The sequence below is a fragment of the Rhinolophus ferrumequinum genome, chromosome 21 (assembly GCF_004115265.2).
Source record: "Rhinolophus ferrumequinum isolate MPI-CBG mRhiFer1 chromosome 21, mRhiFer1_v1.p, whole genome shotgun sequence".
Lineage (NCBI taxonomy): Eukaryota > Metazoa > Chordata > Mammalia > Chiroptera > Rhinolophidae > Rhinolophus > Rhinolophus ferrumequinum.
This window is the reverse complement of record NC_046304.1, coordinates 45,006,638-45,024,749: the sequence shown is the minus strand read 5'-3', so window position 1 is coordinate 45,024,749 and position 18,112 is coordinate 45,006,638. Positions and strand designations below refer to the sequence as shown.

Here is an 18,112-nt window from a genome sequence, read left to right as displayed (position 1 = left end):
GGATGTGAATCCACGTCTGTCTGACATGCTGCTGCTGTGGAAGGTGCCCCCACATGAGGTCCCCTCTCTCAGCTCAAGGAGCTCAAAATCCAAATTGCCGTAACAGATGAGCAGCACTCTCCTAGACATAAGCCCCACTGCTGAGGGGGCACAGCGGGGGTGATTCAGGGAGGGGGGAGGAATATTGTGCCGGATGTTGCATTGGGGCTATCATCACGGCTGGAGGCCAAGATTAGACGTGGCTGGCTGAGGCGTTCGATCCCCTTCCCCATCCTGAGCCCAAATGCCACCCCTCACTCAGCAACCTGTAATGAAGGAAAACAATGTTCCTCTCTCATTTTTTACCCAAATGGAACAAAGTACAGACCTGGGCACAATGCAAATAACAGTTCATTTTGAAAATGAGCAGAGGGAGAAACGGTTCCTTTATAAAACTCATTTTGTGGCCTTTTGTGCATCTTTGCTGCACCATTTGTGACTTTGTGTCTCCGAGGATACCATCCACTGACGTACTGACCACGGACATAGGGAGGATATGACCCAGGGACAGTGGTTTGTACTCTAATCAAGCAGTCACTTGTCTGAATATCAAGCGAAATGGCCGTTGTTTCAACCACAAATGCAGACACTCACCAGAAAAGGAGATTTCTGCCCTCCATTTCCTGTTGAGATGGGCTAAATGTCCAACGACAGAGAGTGATGAAATAAATTCAGGTAAAGCCACCAGATGGAACAGTGTGAAGCTATGAAAATGATATTTTCAAAGGCCATTTATTGACCTAGGACAATGGCCCAATATTTAATGTTATAAAAACAGTTTGGAAAATTCCATATGCTCTGATCCAAATTAAAAAAAAAAAAATCAACATCTATTTGGTGAATACCCGTTTATGCCAGATACTTACAAGGCAAGGGGTCTATTTGAATGATGAGCCAAGATAGGCATGGCCTGTCCCTCAAGGAGCTTACAGTCGGCTGGGGACACAAAGACTCAAAGTGTCACACAAATAAATGTGTACTGTGCAGAATGCCAGGACAGCTGTGAGAGGCAGGGATCCCAGGCCAGATCGGGGGTCTGGGAACACCTCTCCATGAAAGTGACCTTCAAGCCGAGCTCTGCTTCGGCCGACTTCTCTAACCTTTCAGTCTAAACTCATCTCCCTGTTTCAGGCTCATCTCTATCTCTTTCCCCCGTTTTATTTTGCTTATAAAATTATTTGGTATGTTACTGTTTGTTTTCTATCCCACGCACCTAAAGGGTCTGAACGGATACTGCAGGGAAGGGAGTGCTGATGAGAGAAGGAGAGGAGGACAAGGGAAGGGACAGGAGGACGTGGGGAGGTGTCACCAAGGAGTGTACATCGGCTCCCACCCTGGCCCTTCTCTGGAATGCAGATTCTGGGAATGTCGCCTCCTCGGGGACCAGATGTTGGGGGTACACAGATCCTTTTCTCACCCGAATTATGAAAAATGTAACAAACTGCCTCTTTGGCTGATGCCCAAGGGATGCTGTCACAGCCTGGTATCCACACTTCCGCTGGGTGCAGGGGAGGCTTGGCTGTCGCTGGAGGGCTTCCTGTGCATGGCACCGGGGCTGAATGTGTCTGCATGTCCCCTGATCTGCTGGCAGCTCACAGCAGGGACGCTGGCTGCCATTGTTTCCGGTGCACTGACAGTCAGCTCTGGGTTATCTCCATTCAAGCATCTTCTTGCGTGCTAGAAACTGCGTCAGCAGAGGCTCAAGTGACTATCTTGGGGAACAAAGGCTTTACATTACCCGATGAATGAATGAATGCATGCATGAATGAATGAATGGGGTCTAGGAATTTCCCAAACCAGCAGGAGCAGAAAGGCACCCGCTAGAGAGTTTTGAAGTCTCCGTAGGAACAGCTCAGACTTACGGAGATGGCAGGAGTCTGGGCGGTGGGGCAGCCAGAGAGTGCCTGGCCCTTCTGTAGAGCTGAGGGAAGCCGGGGGGCCTGGCACTGGACAGGTTGGCAGAATAATAGAGCCCAGTGGGTGGCTACCGCTCCAAGAGTCCAAGGCCATGTGGTCTGGGCAGCTGAGGGCAGCCCTGTGCTGATCACAGTTACGCGGGTACCCCATTGAGTACCGGGGCAGCTGATTTTATATCAAAGCATGGGTCAAGTTCAAAGGACAGGGCTGGAGAACTAATTCAGGACTCAAGGGGATGACCTGCTGACGCTTCTGAGGCAGTGAGTGCCTGTGGAAGAGCAGCCAGCCAGTGGTTGTAGGGGCACCATGGGCCTGGGCCGGGTGTGTGTGTCAGCGTGTGCATGCAGATATGTGAGAGTGCATGCATGTGTGGTGTGTGTCAGTGTGTGAGCATGTGTCATTGTGAGAGTGAGTGCATGCCTGTGTGAGTGTGAAAGTGTGAAGAGTTAAGTAAGTGTGAGGTTGTGTGCATGTGAGTGTGTCTGAGTGTGAGTGTGTGAGACTGTGTGTGGGTGTGTAAATGTGACTGTGAGTGAATGTACGTGTGTGAGATATGAACGTTGTACGTGTGAGAGAGAGAGAGTGTGTGTGTGTGAAGTCTGTCTTTAGTTAAGCTGGGGGTTTTCTTGGTACCTGATGGAGGGGCCACACCCCCAGGACCCACTGCAGGCAAAGGCACTGATTCTGATGAACACCCTTCCCGCCCTCCCGCCCCATTGCTGGGTTACAGCCCATTGAGGGCTGGCTTGGGCTTCTATACTGTCCCTTCACAGCGCTTGTCACCATTGTAATTTGTCATTTATGTGATTCATTGCTGAGTGGCTGTCTCCCCCATAAGACCTGCTGGGAAGGTCTCAAGGCAGGGGTCTCTGTCACATTCACCACGGGCTCCCCAGGGCCGAGCACAACGTCAGCCATCGTAAGTGCTGATAAGTATTTGCTGACTGAGGTCCACCTGTAACAACTAGGGTGAGGACAGCCACTCCCTTTCCTTGTCCTTCTCCCAACCCATTTTCTGTTTCTTTCTTGTTTGTTCTTCCTTGCCTAGGCTGTATGCCCATGGTAGCCTGCTAAGTTGCCAGAAGTAGCAAATAACATATAGAATGCCCAGTTAAATTTGAATTTCGAATAAACAGCAAATGATTTATGTCCCAGTATTTTGACACTTACATATTTCTCCTAAAAACATATGGAACACACTTTTATGTAAAATTATATATCAAAATATTTGCTGTTTATCTGAAAGTCAAACTGAACTAGGCATTTTATATTTTATTTGGCAACCATACTTCTGAGCTAAAAATGTGGCTGATCCCATTGGTGAGGACAAGGAATCTGATGGGAAGAAAGCCCAGTTGCTTCTTGCCTCCGCTTCAATGTCATCAGCCTAGTTAATCACAGGAGAACTTGGTGGGTGCCTGGAACCAAACCAGAGGGAAGTACAAGACCCGAATTGTTGGCCTGAAGGAACTGAGAGAGACCAAGCAAGATTGGCTGGAGAGGGGTGGCATGATGGAGAAGAGAACTGACACAGATTAAAACCCAGCTTTGGGCTGGGCCTTTATTTACAAACATGAGCATAGGATGAATGCAGTCCCTTGCTCAATAATAGCTACCCTCTGTTGAGAGCTTCACACTCCATCTTGTGAAATTCTCACAAGAACTTGACAGGTAGGAGAGATCGTCTCCATTTCCCAGAAGGGCTACCACATGCAGAGAGAAGCAGCTGCTTCCAAGATCTGTCTCATAGCTAGGAAGTGGCAGAACTAGGGTTGAAACCCAGAGGAGCCTGGACTCTCCAAATCACTGTACTGTAGGTTGAAGAAGGAGCGCCGTGGGAGGAGTTGGGAGTCCCATATACTAATCGGAGTGAATTCTCATTGAATTTGAGTGTTATTTATCCAGCCAGCCATCCATCCATCCATCCAACCATGCATCCACCCATCCACCCAGCCACATACAGATCCATCCTTCAATGCATGCATGCATCCATTCCACTGTGTTAGGTTCTGGGGAGGCTATGGTAGAACAGTCCCGTGAAGCTCTCCAGCCCACTCAGAGGGTCCTACACACCCTCATAGCTCCCCGTGGGCTAGGCCACAAGCCCTTCTCAACTCAGTCTCGCAGTTGGCAGCGTGGCTATGACCCACAGTTACTTAGGAACTGGAGACTCTCCCCGTAGTGGTCCTTATGTTATTTTTGTTCTATTCAGCCAGGAATGAACAACGTGCTGGACTATGGCCTGGACCGAGTGACCAATCCGAATGAAGTTCAGGTAAACCAGGTAGGTCTCTGCTGCCTACTTTGGGCAGGGCCTAGGTCAGGTTCTTAGGCTGGGAAGATGTTACATGTCTAGTATATGTTCGTGTCTGTTGGTGCAATGGTAGCTCCCCTTTGAGGCTGCCAGAGAGAGGACGGCGGGGGCTCTGTGATATGGGTGTCAGGGACAAAGCCACGAATCACTCTTTCCTTTTGCAAATTTGATGAAAGTTATGAAAGCGTTCTGCCCAAAGATGCACAGACCGATATTTTGCATACAATTTCAGCCAGTTCCCTGACTCCCTGAAGACTATAGGCCCCAGGCTTGAAACCCTTGACTGCACTTTGGGTTTAAACCTTTATCCACATGATAGGACCTGGAATGTTACACTTTCTTTTGGCATCTCTGTGGGGTGGGATCTTTGCAAAGATTCTCCTATGCTTTTTGTTTTAAAAGAACCCTTCCTCTTCATATGCCACCGTTTATGATGGATGGCCAATTTCCTGGGATGGTTTCCGATTTAAGGAAACGCAGTTCAGAAGCTGTTGGAACCGTGAGCACGCAGGCTAGGGTTTCTCGACCATGACACGATTGTTCTGGGCCAGGGAATTCTCTGGGGGGAGGGGAGCTTTCCTGCACATTGTAGGATGTTTAGCTGCATCCCTGTCCTCTGCCCACTAGATGCCAGTAACATCGTGCCTTTCCCTGCCCGCCTCACAGTCCTGACAATCAAAAATGTTTGCAGCCATTGTCCCATGTACCTCGTGGGACAAAATTGCCCCAGTTGAGACCCACTGATCCCCATAAACCAGTCTAAGCCCCACTTAAACTAGTCTTAGTTTCCTTGCTTTCTGTCTAACGTTGCCTTTGGGTAAGAAAGGGTCAGTGACCTCTTTAGCTTAGTGTGTCATCTGTAAGCCTTGGCAGGGCCTTAAAGCCTGAGTGGAAGCTGGAAGGGATGAACTAGGAAAAGAGGAAAAAGGAAGTCGATGGGGAAAGAAAGGAGCAGGAAAAAGGTGGCAGTGCGGCAGCTCTGTGACATGGACACTTTTGTCCTCTGGGACCCACACTCAAGATGGCTGTGGGTCCCCCCCACCAGTGAGTGAGACAGATGCCCAGGCTTAGGGACGCAGTCCTTTGTGGAGAGAGACTCAGTTCCTAGGGGGTGTCACCTGAGGGGCGTTGCTAAGTCCCTTGTCCACAACTCAAAGCAACCCTTCCTTTGATACATGCATGGCACTGCCAGCCTTCCCCTGCCTTTTCCATGTTCTCCTTGTCAGATGACAGATAATTGCTGAGGCTTGGTTTCCATGGAAACAGAATCATCAAGGCAAATACTGAACCAGGCTGGAAGATTTGCTTTTTGTTATGGATAACTGGCAGCTCTGGAAGCTTCTCTGGTTTGGAGTAGGGGAGGGTAGAGGTGGAAAGCACATCACCGTCAGGCTAGGGGAAGAGAGGGCCTTCTGGCTTTCAAAACGCATTTCTTGCCAGATAGATGTTGGCAATTCTGTCAGCTCAGAGTCAGAGCATGTGAGATGGAGGACTGTGTCCACCGTGCTGATGTTCATCTTTTGTTTACCATCATCTTCTCTGTTTCTCTCTCTCTTCCACCAGCTCTCTTTCTCCTGCCGGCACTCTGGCTGCTGTGAATTGTTAAGAAGAATTAAGAACTGTAGTTCTCAAGCAGTTCTCCCTTCTGTCTCTTCAGTCAGCCCCAGTGTGTGTGTGTGTGTGTCTGATGCAGCTATTAGGGAAATGGAGGCTGGCGCTGGGTTTTATCTGTCTGCAGCACGTCCCCAGTTTGACTAAGTGTCCGCTGTTTTTCCAGATTTATCTGTCCTGAGAGGAGAGGGCGGAGGGAACAGGAAGTGCCTCCACGAGGCCTTGGGAGGGCAAAGGATTCTGATTTTTGTTTCCTTTCAGAGAAGAGCTTACAGTGCTGGTTTGAAGAGAGAGAATTTTTTTTTTTTTGAGAATTAGTGAATTCTTGAAAACATATCCATTTTCCTTAATTGGAGGCAAATAACTCAAAAGAAATAAACACCATCAAGTGTCAGAAAGGAGGCTGTTAGGTCGGCAGGTATCTAGGGTCCTGAGTGACCCATGTTCTCAGGCTGATGGCTGCTGGTCAGTGTGGCTGCCCAGCCTTGGAAGGACCTGGCCAGGGGCACTACCCAGAGAGCGTGTCCTCACTGTTTTTATACTTTGAAGCATATGGAGGCACCAAGCATATACAGCCCCCACCTTTCCTTTATTTCAGAGAGAATTTGGCCCTCCTGGGGGAGGCTGAGTGGCGGCCGGGCGCTAGCCTGGCTGTGGGCAGTAGTGTGCCCCAGGCTGGCCCTTCTTTCCTCAACCCCAGCAGCGTTGCCATGGTCATTTAGTGACAAGGGCCAATGCAGTGTGCTGAAGAGAGCTTTGCCATCAGAATGAATATCACCCAACCCTGCCACTCCCTAGCTGTGCGATCTTAGACAAGCTCTTGAGCCATTTAAAGCCTCAGTTTCCTCATCTACAAAATGGGAATAACAATAGCTCCTTCAAAGGATTAAATGAGACATATAGGTGAAGTGTTTGGAATGGTATCCAACATGCTGAGACACTCCACAAACAGTAGCTATTGTTGTTATTACAAGTGTCACCATGCTGCTAGAGAGCCAATTTAGGGAGCCCAGAAGACCCTAGACCCTGGTTTGGGAGGCCATACTTAGCCCGTTTCCTCTTCAGTCCTTATACCTTCTCATGTTTCTGCCTCAGTTGGAGGCAGCGGGAGGAAGGTACATACCAATTTCAACCTCCCTGCCTAGTCCAGTAAACAGGTGCTGAAAACGGCACAGTTTATAAGGGCATGCACACTGGTCTTTGGGTAAAAGAAAAAAACGTGGCTCCACAGTATTAAATACTGTGTTCTGCCGAGCCCTCCACTTGGAGCCCTTAGTGGGTGACGGCTCCTCCTGTACTGCCACCACCTGGGGACAAACAGCTTTCTACTTACGGCTCCTGTGTGACTGGTGCTGGTTGGGAAGGGACGACTCTAATGGCTGACATTTGCTGACAGCCCCTTGCATGCCAGGCATGGGGTTAAGTGTTTCACACCTAGTCACAGCTCAGTTAAGACTCACAGCAACCTGTGAGGTCACGAGTGTTATCAGCATGCCTGCTTCGTAGTTGGAGACGGAGAGAGTAGACAACTCAGCCAATGGGGAAGCTGGGATTCTCAGCTCGTGGGCACCCACGCCCACTCCCTGTCCTGCCTGATGTGTTTGACTGTCCATTATGTGGCTTCTAGTAGCTTTGCTGGATTATGTTAAATTCTTGCAGCAGCTTGGTAAGAGAAGTAAATGTCAGTTCCATTTTTTTTCACGTGACAAAATAAAAACAGAGAAGTTGAGCAGTTTTGCCCAAGCTGGCCCAGCCAGTTCTTACTGCCCTTGCTGTCCCCCGATACCACCATTATCCCCACCCCCTAACCATGCCCTTTGGTCCTGCATCCAGGGCCAGTTTCATGGCAAGTGATTTGTTCACTGGTCCACAGCTCCACACTCATTAGAGCCCTGTCCTTGGTTTCATGTCTTGTTGTTACCGTCTTAAAATTCTTAATCTTTTTTTTTTTTGGGGGGGGACAAAGGGCCCTGCATTTTTATTTTGCACTGTGCCCTGCAAATCATATCATCTGTCCTGCCTCTGTCCTATCAGGGAGTATGTGGCAGGACAATTACTTCAGAGGATCACAACCTTGAACTCTTGTCTCTTTCGACAGCTAGCTGCCTCGCATTTCTTCTCTCGTTTGCTTTGTATTAACAGCAGCAGTTTCCAGATTTCCTGGTTTCTGACTTTTGACCCTGTCTCCGCTCTCAATGCCTGTGTGCCCCAGTTCCTCCTGGTTCTCCTCAGCTTGCGTTTTGCATCATGCCTTGCCCGATTCTCACCTCTGTTTCTGCACAGAATCCTGCCTGGCTGCCCCATCCCGGGGTCCGTGCTTCTCCCTGCTCTGGGCTCCTGCACTCCTGCCCGAGTGGCTGGAGGGCCACTCAGGGCATGACCTTGACCCTCCTGCCCCGTGACACTTGTCTGCAGCCTGAAAGCTGGTTTCAAGGCCAGCAGGCCGGCCACAGAGCTGTGTAAACAAGCTCTAGTTGTGTGTCGCTATTTGGGCAACTCTGCAAGCGATAAATAATATATTAGAATCCCACGCATGTAGAGCATTTGAAGATTACTCAGACAGAATGTCTTACTATACAAAATGTGTCACTGAGAGAGGGAATAAAGAAGTGACTCCACTCCGGGAGGGCCAACTATTGAGAAAGCAGGGGATCTGTGCATGAATTCCAGGGTGAAAAAATATATGTTGATTTCTTTTTTTTCCCTCATGAGGCAGTTTTCTTTGAATTGCTTAGAAATGTGTGTGTGTATTTTTAAGAAACTTTATTTTTCAATTAATGCTTCTAATGGTCTTTGGTTAAGTAATAATAATATTGATAGGTTTATGAGATTTGGCAAATAAAAATATAGGATGCCTAGTTAAATTTGAATTTCAGATAAATAGCAAATTACCTTTTTTAGTGTAAGTATGTCCCAAATATTGCACGGGCGTCCTATATTTTACCCTGTGAGTAGGGCTGAAAACCGTGCCATCCGTATTCTCAGTAGCAATACATGAACCCTAAATCAATAGCCACTGTTATGTTGAGTCGGCTGTATGCTGGTCACCTGTCTATTGTCTCATTTAATCCCTTTTTCTTCTATCTCCTTTTACAAATGAGAAAGCAGAGGCTTTGACATGCGAAAGTACTCATCCAAAGTCATGTAGCCAATAAGTGACAGAACGAGGATTTTGACCTTGGTCTAATTCGAAAGTCCACACTCTTTCTCCCCAAAGTGCATTCTCTCTCAGTCTTTTAGAGAAGTCCAGAACCCTCTGTCCTGCTACCCCAATACACACACACACTCACACACACGCCCTAGAAGGACAGATACCCTGTGTGTCAATCTAGAGGAAGCTGACTCTATGGACAGCTATGCTTCAAGCTAGAAATAAATGCTAAAATCCACGTGGACAATCCAAGGTGGAGGTGGGGCAACCTCAGATTCAGCTGAATCCTATTATTAGAGAGCTCGTTGCAGTCCTGTTCCCAGAAGATAGCTGGTAATTCTGGGAATCAGAAAACCAACGGCAAACCACACCACCAATGCAGGGCCCTAAAGGGAGTAATAAAAGCGAATGAAGTGCATTAAAATATAAAAACATCGAAACCCTGAAGACTGGGATCATGGCCCCAGAAACAAACATATTAGGCCAAAGACAGACCCTGTTACCAGACTCGAAATGACCTGCAAGGACAGCTCCCTATGGGGCAACTGAGAATCTGGCTTATTTCGTCTGTGATCATCCACCCAGGAGCCCAGTGGCCACAGGACAGTGGCCGACAGGAAGCTTTATCTTGGGTCCTGGGCACTTGGAAGGAGGCTGTTTAGGATGCCGGCTGCTGAGCACAGGCCCTGTACGATTGCGAGCTTTGCCATCGTTACCATTTCTTTCGCCCCAGCTTTATTGAGATATTATTGGCATATACTACATGTAAGTTTAAAGTGTACAAGGTGATGATTAGATACATGTACATATTACAAAATGATTACCGCAGTAAGGTTAGTTAATACCGCCATCCCCTCACATAATTTGTGTGTGTGTGTGTGTGTATGTGCGCGCGCACGCGTGTGTGTACTCTCTTAACCACTTTCAGGTATGTAATACAGTATTGCTAATTATCGTCACCATGCTGTGCGTGAGATCCCCAGATCTTACTTATCTTCTAGTTGGGAGTTTGTTTTTACCATCCACAGTGTTAATTAAAGAGTGTTTCCTGTGTTTGTGTTTCATCTTGTGATTGGGGCTCCACCTCTCTTTTTGTTTTAATTTTACAAGAAATGGCTGGGCAGAGTTATTCCGTTCGGTGGCATTCTCAGCTTCAGGATAAGGAGGGAACTGGTGACAAGAGCAGGCTATTTTCTGTTTCTCATGGATCCCTCCTCAGTGTCGCAAAGAGCAGATGAGGTTTGAATTTTAGCTCAGCCAGTTACGACCCGGAGATGTTTAGAAAGTTGCCCGTAAGCTCAGAGTCTCAGGGTTTCCTCAGCTGAATATCAGGGTAATAAAACCTCCCTCCCTTAAACATTGTAAGGACTCAAAGAGGTGTAAATTGTTTTGCACTGATGGCTAAGTGGTTATTATTATGCAGCAGCCCAGCTTCCTATGACCAGAGATCACAAACCAGTAGATACTCTTTTTAATCCACTTCAGTAGACTCTAACAAAAGAATCTGGTTCTATTAGGTTTGCCTGCAAATCTACTGTGGCCCCAGGGTTCTTTTCTACTCCTGAAATATTTGTCTTCTGAAACAGTACCTGGTGTTGAGATAGAAGGGGAATGAATATTCAGTGTGGTTGCCAAAATGTTTAGATCATTTGGGGAGTGTCTTCAACTTTTTAAGTGGAAAAATATTCTATTAAGCTTAGACTACATGTCCATTGTTTTTTTTTTAGGCCTCTGAGTGCAGGGTAGTCATCATTTATTTGATATTTCTTGAGCATCTGCTCAGCACCAGACATTATGCCAGGGAAGATAGACATGGTTGGCCTTCTCGTAATGGTGCCTGGTGGGTGATATGTATATTAAACAAAATGTCACCCAAACAAATATATAATTACAATTTTGATAAGTGCTGTGAAGGAGGAAGCCAGGGTGTGTGTGAGATCCAAACAAGAGACCTACCTGAGATTTACCTTTCTGAGATAACTCTCCCCACTCCCCCACCTAGGAAAATGGATTTCCTGTGGAAAGCAATTACATAATAACAATCTAACAAAGCACAATAAAAGCCAGCGTGGATTAGAAAGGAGAGACGAGTGTGTGACATTCCAGATCGGACCCTCCTTCATTCCTTGTTAATGAACTCAAGGGCCCGTAGTAATTTTGCTAACTGGCTAAGGGAAGTAGTATCCTCCTTGGAGTTCTGAGTCTATTCCAAGTGAAGACCCGGTATGTGAAGCAGCATGGATATTTGCAGCCAGAAATTAGGATGGTCAACTTTCAGGAGTGTAAGAGTCAGCCCTAGGCAACCCCTAGACACAACCAAACCTAGGAAAACTGAGGCTGGAATCACCAACTGTGCCCAGCCTCCAAGAGTTGCATGGAGCAGAAAAGTGATACTGAAGAAGCATGTCTGACTTTAGAAGATTTTAGTAGAAGACAGGTCTGAACGGTTTCCAGGAGCTTCTGAGAGCCCAAACATCCAGCCCCTTTTGGAGCCATTTTTTCTCTGTCATAACTAAAAATAAAAAAATAAAAAAAACAAATCCAGATTGAGGATGCTCTGCAGGTCATCCCTGGCATGAATTTGCTTCAGCAGCTTCACTCAGAGGATGAGCCCCGACATAGTGTTCAGGGGATGCTGGTCTTGAGGCTTTTAATTGTGTGCTTTGTTTTTTGGCGATGTGGCTCCCTCCCTCCACCTTGTGATACTGGTCAAGTTGTTATGAATGCCTGAGGAGTGAGTCTCACCATTCATGCAAATCTCTCTCCTGGGAGAAAAGAAACAGACACTCGAGCTCCACACCAGTTTCCCCATCTTTACCTCTCATTCCATTTAAGATGGTTGGTTCTGTGGGCACCGTGGTACCAATGGGAACCAATCCCAAGCTTAGTCTTGAATTCATCGTGGCTTTTAGAGGAGCACAGTTACAGTGGTAAATCATACTTCTTCCCTCAGCCAATCTCTTGTTGATCTAATTCTCCAATAGTTGTGTAGAGGATGGTGGAGGTATTGGTGATGGGGAAATTCTTTTGAGTAAGAAAAGACAGTTTTCTCACGGGGGAAGCAGTTTTATTTTTCAAATGGGTGTTTGAACTGTAATGATTTAATGACATCCGTTTAATGGTGTTTTGCTTTGTTTTACAGAAACAAACAATTACGGCTGTCAGGAAAGAGGTAATTAGACTCCCAGTTCTAGGGAAGTTTGATTTTAAATCCTCTAACAAATTATGTGTACTTGGGCTTTATGTGCTGCACTCAGTAATGAGATGAAAGCCATGTGTAAAGTTCAAGTCATTGTCTCCAAATTAATGGACCGCACAGAATGGCAAAGCATCTTTGGGGAGATCTGAACGGGGCTGATGCTGAGACTCAGGATATGAGACGCCCTCAGAAGGCACAGATGTGAGGGACATGGGAGCAAATGCTGTAGAGTACCTGTACCCCCACCCTGGCCCCTGCTCCTACAATTACTGCTCCTAGAATCTGTCCAGGGTGGCAGGTTACTTATTTTGGCAAATCTTGTATCCAGGGCCCAACACAGAGCCTGGTAATCATTAGCCGTTCAGATGAGATCTGCTTCTGTTAGTCAGAGGCCCATGAGGGAAAAAGGGTCTGTGATGGGTATATGGCGTCTGGTGCTGGAGGTGACATGTTAGTAACACTCCAGGGTGGGGCAGTTGGACGTCTTCTCATGACCGTGTCTCTTCCAGATCATGTATTACCAACAGGCCTTGATGAGATCGACGGTGAAGTCTTCGGTGTCCCTTGGAGGGTATGTCCCTAATTCACTGGTCTTGCTGAGATTTGAACAATAGGTAGACCAGAGGAGAACTTCTGCTTTCAGGCGAACTAGATGAGTCACATACTGACTTAAGATCCTTCTAAACTCTGAGGGACAAAAGAGATATGTTACGAGTTCTTCACTCAGCGCAAGTCTCCAGGTCTCATCCTGTGTTAAACTAAACCGTTGGGTGAGGTTCTATACGAGTCTGTCAGTGTTTTTGGAATCTAATAATGTGTGGATGGGAAGGTGGGAGGAGTTGAAAGTTCACGGACTGGACTCTATGAGGATCCCTAATAACCTGTGTTCCTGTCCTTATCCATTCACATTTATTAGGGATTTGTGGCCTATGTCTACTGGTTAACTATTAAATGTCCACTATTAATCTTTGATTTAAAATCCAATTAGGATAAATTGGAAATTTATGTTTGAGTTATAGAACGTTCAAGCTACCTTGACCCAGTCCCCCATAGGACATTACTTGAGAGACACAAAGGGGTTTAGTGTCCCCCAAATGTCAACAGTTATCCTTTTGAAATGTGGAATTCATTTGAGGACCACCTTGCTAACTCTGTGATTTTTTTTGCACTCTTGAAAATGGACATGGTTTAGTCCTGGAGAGGCACATGTGACTTATTTATTCAGACTCGAGATGGAAGATGTTGTGCTTTTCTTCTAATAGGGTTAGGGGTTAGGCTCTTGTAAAAAAATAAATCTTCCAATATCTTTTTATGTCTTCCCAAATCCCTGGTTTGCAAAAACACTACCTGCCTGACGAAATGTGCCCTGACCTCACCCACATTTTTCAACGACTTCTGTCTGTGGCTACTGAGCTCAGTCACAGATGAGAGTAGACCTGTGTATTCAGTGGACACTCTGGGTTGTCATGGTACTCCTTGTTCTGGGATAAAGCCAAAACCGTCTATGTTGATATTCCAGAAACCCAGTTTTATGAAACCAGACAGAAAGGACACTGAAGGAGACTCAAAGACTATCGAATACTTCTTAGATCCACTTTTCAATTTTCATTTGGCTCAGAGCCTCATTACCATAATCTTGACATCATTAGTGTTTGGACCTGTGGACCAGAATTTCTTTTCTTCCCTTCCCTTGCTCCACTAGGGGTCTGACTGAAGAACAAGAGGGACTTGGGAGTCCTGCACAGAATCGCAAATGCAGCGCTCTGGTATATTTCCGGGCCGTGGGTCCTGTTCTATCAGTATCCCAGGGCTGTGGGAAGACTTTGTGGCCAGTGCTTTGTGTGCCCGCTGTTAATGTAATTCCTCACCATGTGGTGGAGGCACGGCAGGTTTTCCCAAACTGCCCAGAAACCAGAAAATGTGTTGAGTCAGAAGGTCTAACTCAACTAGCAGGGATTAGCTCCTGCCTCACATTTGTGAGTGTGGGATTCATGTTTCAATGAGACCATGGGTTTTGAACAATGGATTTAAATGCCCAGATGTCGGCATTATCCTCACAAAGCTTGGAACCCAACACATCAACAAGTCTCTGGAAACCTGGTGTTTCCAACATGGTGCCAAGACACCAGTCTAAACAAGTACAAACTGAGTCTGCTTTGAATTTTGAAAACTCATGATAAAATGTAAAGAGGTTGTATTTTTAATGAAATAGGTACAGAGAAATTACAAAAGGATTGGATCTGGGGACAACATTTGGTTTCACAAGTAGAAGAGGGACAGATTTTGTCAACTGCCTGCCAATTCGAGTGTTAGTAGAACATTTTTCTAAGAAGACAGTAATAAGTACGTAACTAAAAAGATAAGAAAAGGAGGACAGGTTGGTTAATCAACCTGAGTATTGATTTAGTCTCTTGGGTGTTGAACTTCTAGGAAATCATTTTCTATTTGCTTTTCAGGATCGTCAAATACAGTGAGCAATTTTCGTCCAACGACGCCATCATGTCAGGCTGCCTCCCTAGCAATCCTTGGATAACAGATGACACCCAGTTCTGGGATTTAAATGCCAAATTGTATGTATTCGAAATGTTGGTTTTTTTTGAAAAATAGCTTTTTGAGTTATAATTCACATGCCATACAATTCGCCCATTTAAAGTGTACAATTCAATGTTTTTTTTTTACTATATTCGTAGAGTCGTGCAACCATCACCACAATTTTAAACCATTTTCATCATCCAAATAAGAACCCCCAACCCCTTTAGCTATCACTCCCCCTGCCCCACAATATTCCTCTAGCGTCAGGTAACCACCAAACTATTTTCTGTCTCTATGGGTTTGCTTATTCTAGACATTTGATATAAGAGAAATCACATAATATGTGGTCTTTTGTGATTAGCTTTTTTCACTTAGCATAATGCTTCAAGGTTCATCTGTGTTCTAGTATGTATCAGTACTCAATCCCTTTTTATGGCTGAATAATATGTATTATATGGCATACCACATTTTCTTTATCCATTCATCAGTTGATGGACATTTGGGTTGTTTCTGCCCTTCGCTATTATGAATAACGCTGCTGTGAACATTGTGTACTGATTTTTGTATGGACATGTTTTCATTTCTCTTAGGTATAGACCTAGGAGTGGAACTGCTGGGTCAAATGGTGACTCTGTTTAACGATACATTGTTTTTGAAAAGAAAACAATTATCTTTAAGGCTTTGCATGCTGGATATCTAATTAGAGTCAAACTAAGTTCCTGGAGGGCAGGGCCCGATTGCTGCCTTGGCAATTATACCTACCACTCCTTAGCTCTGTTTGTGCATTTGCAACATGTGTTGCTGCTGTCATTGTCTAAATTGGTTGTTTGGAAGAGGGGGCAAAAGCAAGAATACAGGAAAGTGTAAGCTAAGGAAGGAAGGAAGAAGAGAAAGGTGTGAATGTCAAGGTGGAGGGAAAGGTAGAGGAGGAGGAGAGGGGAGGGTTGGTAAGACCAAAGCTTACTTAGATCAATGCCAAGGCCATCACACTTAAGGCCTGAGGAACATACAAGTAGCACAGATGTACCCAGGCAAGCAGGCATAGCTGGGGAGCCCTTTCACCTGTTCCTTGTAGCCTGCTGTGGGCAGCTGATGGGTTAAGGAGGGCACTCATCTGGAGTTTGGGGTCACTTGTGTATTAGTGTCAGTTGCAGAGTGAAAGACTCTAGAACCACCTTCTGGGGAGTCTTCCCTCTCCCTCTGGGGCACTAGTTATTAAGATGGTTTCCTGGAGTCTGTGCCTGTCTCCCAGTTAGCAGGTAAGAGAGGCGACCTGAATCTCCTTATGGACAAGGTATGCAGAGTTTGGCTCTCCATGGAGGAGAAGGCGGGGACACTTGTCCTGAGCGGGTTTGGGAAGGAGACCTTTCAAAACATCGAAGTGGGGGTGGGACTTGCATCTTAGAGGGTGTCTGAGGGAGGGTTCCTAGATGACAAATGGGGTCTGCCCGGGGGCACGTGGCTGAAGGCAGGTACAGGAGGATCCACCAGACGCTGGTGTGTTCCTGTGGTGAAGGGGCCGCTGTGTGGTGGGTGACAGGCATTGAGGTGGGTGGCAGTGGCCACAGCCCTTGTCACCAGTGCTGTCCTAGAATTCTCTCCTGGTCTGGCGTGGCAGTTGGCCGTCTCCACAGGCCTTGGAGGAGGCATTCCTGTTCTTTGGCCCTGAAGGCAAAGGGAGAGGCTGAGTGTGCCGCTCTCCTCTGTGGGAATTCTTCTTACCTTTGGGGTGGCTAGCTCCTATACAAGGCCCAGGGCACTTGCTGAGGCGGCATTTTTCTAACAAGCGATTACTTGGATTGTACATTTGTGCGGAAACGGAGGGGGGTGATTAATGGTGGTCAGTGGGGAGCTAAAGCCCCTCACCCCACCCAGGCCACCACCTGGCACAGTCTCTCCCTGCATTGGGTGTCTGGTGCATTTACAATTCATCATCCCTGCAGGGTGGAAATCCCAACCAAGATGAGAGTGGAACGATGGGCCTTCAACTTCAGTGAATTGATCCGAGACCCCAAGGGTCGACAGAGCTTCCAGCACTTTCTCAAGAAAGAATTCAGTGGTGGGTCTCTTTGATTTTTTAAAGTTTTTTACTTTGAGAAACACTCCTGTAATGTCTAGCATGGGGTTGCCAAGGGGCCCCACAGTTGGGGGGAAATTTCATCTGCTCGCATTAGCATATTCACATATTTATCCTGATTGGATTTTAAATCAAAGATTAGTAGTGGATATTTAATAGTACATTGAACCAGTAGACATATCCCATATATCTGTAATAAATTTGAATGGATAAGGACAGGAACACAGGCTATTCGGGATCCCCACAGGGTCCAGTCCATGAACTTTCCCCTCGGGCCACCCTCACTTCCTCACTCTGCTCCTCAGGTCACCAGCCCAAGAGCTCCCGTGTCCCTCTGACTAAGTGCAGCTCCTCAGGGAAACCTGACTAGAAGAGAGGCAGTCTCCCAGCCCGATTTCCTTCAACTCAGCGCTTCTCTACCCTGGCTGCACATTTAATTTGCTGGGATCCGATCCCCAGAGGTTCCTTTTTAATTTATTTGGGGTGGAAGGTCCCAAGTTTTGCCAACTTCCCAGGTGACTCTACTATGTGGCCGCGACTGAGAACCACTGCTCCTGGTCTGCTTCCGTCCGGGTCATAGGAAAGTGAGGACTTGAATGGACATAAGTGGGGCCACATTGTAGATTCCATCTCTGGACGTGTCATCATGGTTAGGCCCTTGTCGCTTCTTGAATGTATAGCACTGAGAAGCCAAAGGCCAGCTCGGAACCTATGTCATTAGGTTGAGTTTTCCACTGACTTCACCACCTTTGTTGACATATTTACTTTTATGGAGTTCATTTAGTGCCCTGGCCAGTCCCCAGCTCTGGGGAGCAGCACATTTGAGCCTCAGTACTCAGCTGCTTACTCCTCCACACCCCCCTGTCTGTGGGGTACTTCCAAAACTAATTTCACGAGACGTGCCATTAGCCTGTTTGACCTCCCGGTACAGCACATTACATTATAACACGGATTCTGGAAAATCCTTTTCTTTAATCAAGCCTAATTGCCAGGATATAATAAAAACCCAGAATAGATAGCTGGGAAAGGGGAAAGGTCTTAGTGCCGGCAAGAAGCAACTGGCGAATGAGGGGACAGGGTGCCATCTAGTGGCAAAGTCACAAACCACAGCTTGGGTTTATCCCACCCACGCACTACTTAGCCACAAGATCTGGGGAAGAGCTTTCCTGGCATTATTATAAGAGCGCTATTGGCCATCTCCTTAGGATATTCCCGAGGCTTCAAGTATGAACAGGGCACATGACTCATCAGTTTGCTCATTTGATTATTAAA

The 18,112-nt window shown here is 46.6% G+C and overlaps 1 protein-coding gene across 3 annotated transcripts in view; it reads left to right on the top strand.

Moving 5' to 3' along the window:
* The window catches only part of RGS9 (regulator of G protein signaling 9), a 63,180-nt gene that overhangs the window by 24,778 nt on the left and 20,290 nt on the right, over positions 1 to 18,112 (top strand). The window contains exons 9-13 of one of the 3 annotated variants that reach the window (XM_033091304.1): positions 4,169 to 4,240; positions 12,175 to 12,204; positions 12,741 to 12,802; positions 14,688 to 14,801; positions 16,707 to 16,822. In XM_033091304.1, coding sequence (XP_032947195.1) covers positions 4,169 to 4,240; positions 12,175 to 12,204; positions 12,741 to 12,802; positions 14,688 to 14,801; positions 16,707 to 16,822 — 394 coding nt within the window. The remainder of the gene's footprint in view (positions 1 to 4,168; positions 4,241 to 12,174; positions 12,205 to 12,740; positions 12,803 to 14,687; positions 14,802 to 16,706; positions 16,823 to 18,112) is intronic. The other 2 variants (XM_033091307.1, XM_033091305.1) reach the window with 2 other exon arrangements.